Below are 2,157 nucleotides of genomic sequence, written 5' to 3'. Positions count from 1 at the left end.
TTTCTTCAGCTCTTTCTTTGCTCCTTCAGTCCACTTGTTCTCACCACACTCCCTCTGAACACAAGGACTTTGCACATGCTGTTCCCTCTGCCCACAACACTGTTCCCTCATGCAATGCCCAGCCCCTTTGCCTGACCCACCCCAATACCCTACCAGGGTCTTGTTACAGCCTCCCACAGCATAGGTCCCTTGCCTGCCTAACCCCATCGTGTCTGCAATGACATCTCAGGGGGTAATGTGATTAACGTCCACGTGCCCTGGGCTGGGCACCACACACGGGACAGAGCATGGGGTGGTGGCCAGCATGAGGCCCCGAGGAAGGTGGATTCCACTGAATATAGCTCGACCTCCTCCCCTGTCTCTGACACGCTGTTCCCTGTGCTGAGAACACTCTTCCCTTACCAGACGGGGCCAGGTCCTCCCTCTGGGATCCCCCAGCCCCACCTGCTCTGAGTCCTCACTGTCTGCAGACAGACCCGTCTCCCTCCCTGGACTGGGAGCCCCCACAGGGCAAAGCCAGGATAACCATGGTCCCCAGCACCACCCAGTACAAGGCAGGCACAGAGGAGGGGCTCAGAATAAACACATGGCAGATGAGGGACAGCTGTCCTCCCAACGGTGCCAAACATGGGACCCTCGAAGTGCATGATGGGACATGCCCCACCCTGCCTCAGCACCCCCCAGCCCTCCAAGACTCACTGCTCCCGCAGGTGCCAGATCTCGGTCTCCCGGGTGTCCTGAGCAGCCTGGCCATCCAGCCCTCGCAGGCGGCCCAGCTCCTCCTTCAGCGAGCGGATGATGCCCTGCAGGACCACGGGGTCGGGCTTGCCCTGGTACGGGAGGGGCAGCGGGTAGTGAATCCTGGGGAGGAGGGATTAGAACCGCGGCATCTCAGAGGCCAAGAATCCACCCGAGGGCAACTACCAGACTCTGAGAGCCACAGAGTAAAAAATACAGACAATTCCAAAAACCTCGCCTTCTAAGGTTTACGCTCTGAACAGAGCTACAAACCTCTCCCTGCCCCAGGCCCCTTGCACCAGTCACCACCTCTAAGAGCCTCTTATATAGCAATTTTGGGATCACCGGGATTGACAGCCCTGGTGCAGTCTGAATTCACTTCCTTGTCACACTGCTGGCAAGGGGACACTGGTACCATGTTACTTGCAACTAAACATAATCCTAATTCAGATTCCACAGTGGGAGATTCTGGTTGGCCTGACCCAGGTCACCCCTTGGATCGGTAACTTCCCACTAGAAAATCCAGAAGCTATTAACAAATGGGGCAGACGCTGTCGTCCAGCTACCTAAGAGCCATTCCCAACTCCCTTGCTGCCTCACACGATAAAGGCTGGAAGACTAGATATTCGTTTTCCCAGCAACCCTTGCATGGGACTGCTTCTGGCCATATATTATGGGAAATCTGTTGAGAGTCTTCTGGGAACACTTTTGTTTTCCTGATAAAAACAGCAGATGCAATTAGCAAACACAGCTCTGTCCCTTTCCTTCCTGCCTTGATACAGATGCAATGCTTGGAGGCCCAGCAGCTATTTTGTGACCATGAAGAGATAACGAAGAAGTCAAAAAGCCAACACGTTAAAGATGATAAAGGAAAAAAAACCAAAAACAGACAGAGCCTGAGTCCCTAATGGAATTGCTGAGTAGCAGCCACCTACCTAGACATCTTCTTATGTGATAAACTATTATTTCCCTAAGGCACCAGTAATGGTTGTTCTGCCACTTGTAGCCAAATACAACACTAAATGATACAAATCCCAACACAAAAGATCCCAAAAGCAAGGCTTAACCAACACCCCCCAACCTTGCCCTGGGTGCCAGGGATTCCTCAGGTCTAGCCACATCCTCTCCCACCCTGCCCACCAGCCAGGGCCTGGAGCCAGCCCCTTTTCCCCACCTGTCAAATTCCACGGAGTAGATGAGGATCAGGTAGCGCTTGGAGTTGAGCTGAGCCGACCTGGGGCCCAAGGAGCCCGGGCGGCCCCCCATCTTGCGGTTTCGCAGGGACTCCAGGTCTGTGTAGGTCAGCAGGTCAAGGGTGACTGACTCACTGCTCTGTTGGGAGAGGAGGGGAGGAGGTGCCACAGGACCCAACATGGCCACACCCCTTCCCGTTCTCTGGGCTGGCTGGGCTTTCCTCCA

The 2,157-nt window shown here is 54.8% G+C and overlaps 1 protein-coding gene across 1 annotated transcript in view; it reads right to left on the bottom strand.

The window, feature by feature from the left end:
• The window catches only part of CCDC61 (coiled-coil domain containing 61), a 24,607-nt gene that overhangs the window by 6,723 nt on the left and 15,727 nt on the right, over positions 1–2,157 (bottom strand). The window contains exons 4-5 of the mRNA XM_012653508.1: positions 1,913–2,068; positions 700–861 (exon numbers count right to left, since the gene is read on the bottom strand). Coding sequence (XP_012508962.1) covers positions 700–861; positions 1,913–2,068 — 318 coding nt within the window. The remainder of the gene's footprint in view (positions 1–699; positions 862–1,912; positions 2,069–2,157) is intronic.

The sequence above is a fragment of the Propithecus coquereli genome, unplaced genomic scaffold, assembly GCF_000956105.1.
Source record: "Propithecus coquereli isolate 6110/MARCELLA unplaced genomic scaffold, Pcoq_1.0 Scaffold42, whole genome shotgun sequence".
NCBI lineage: Eukaryota > Metazoa > Chordata > Mammalia > Primates > Indriidae > Propithecus > Propithecus coquereli.
This window is presented reverse-complemented; position numbering and strand designations above follow the sequence as displayed.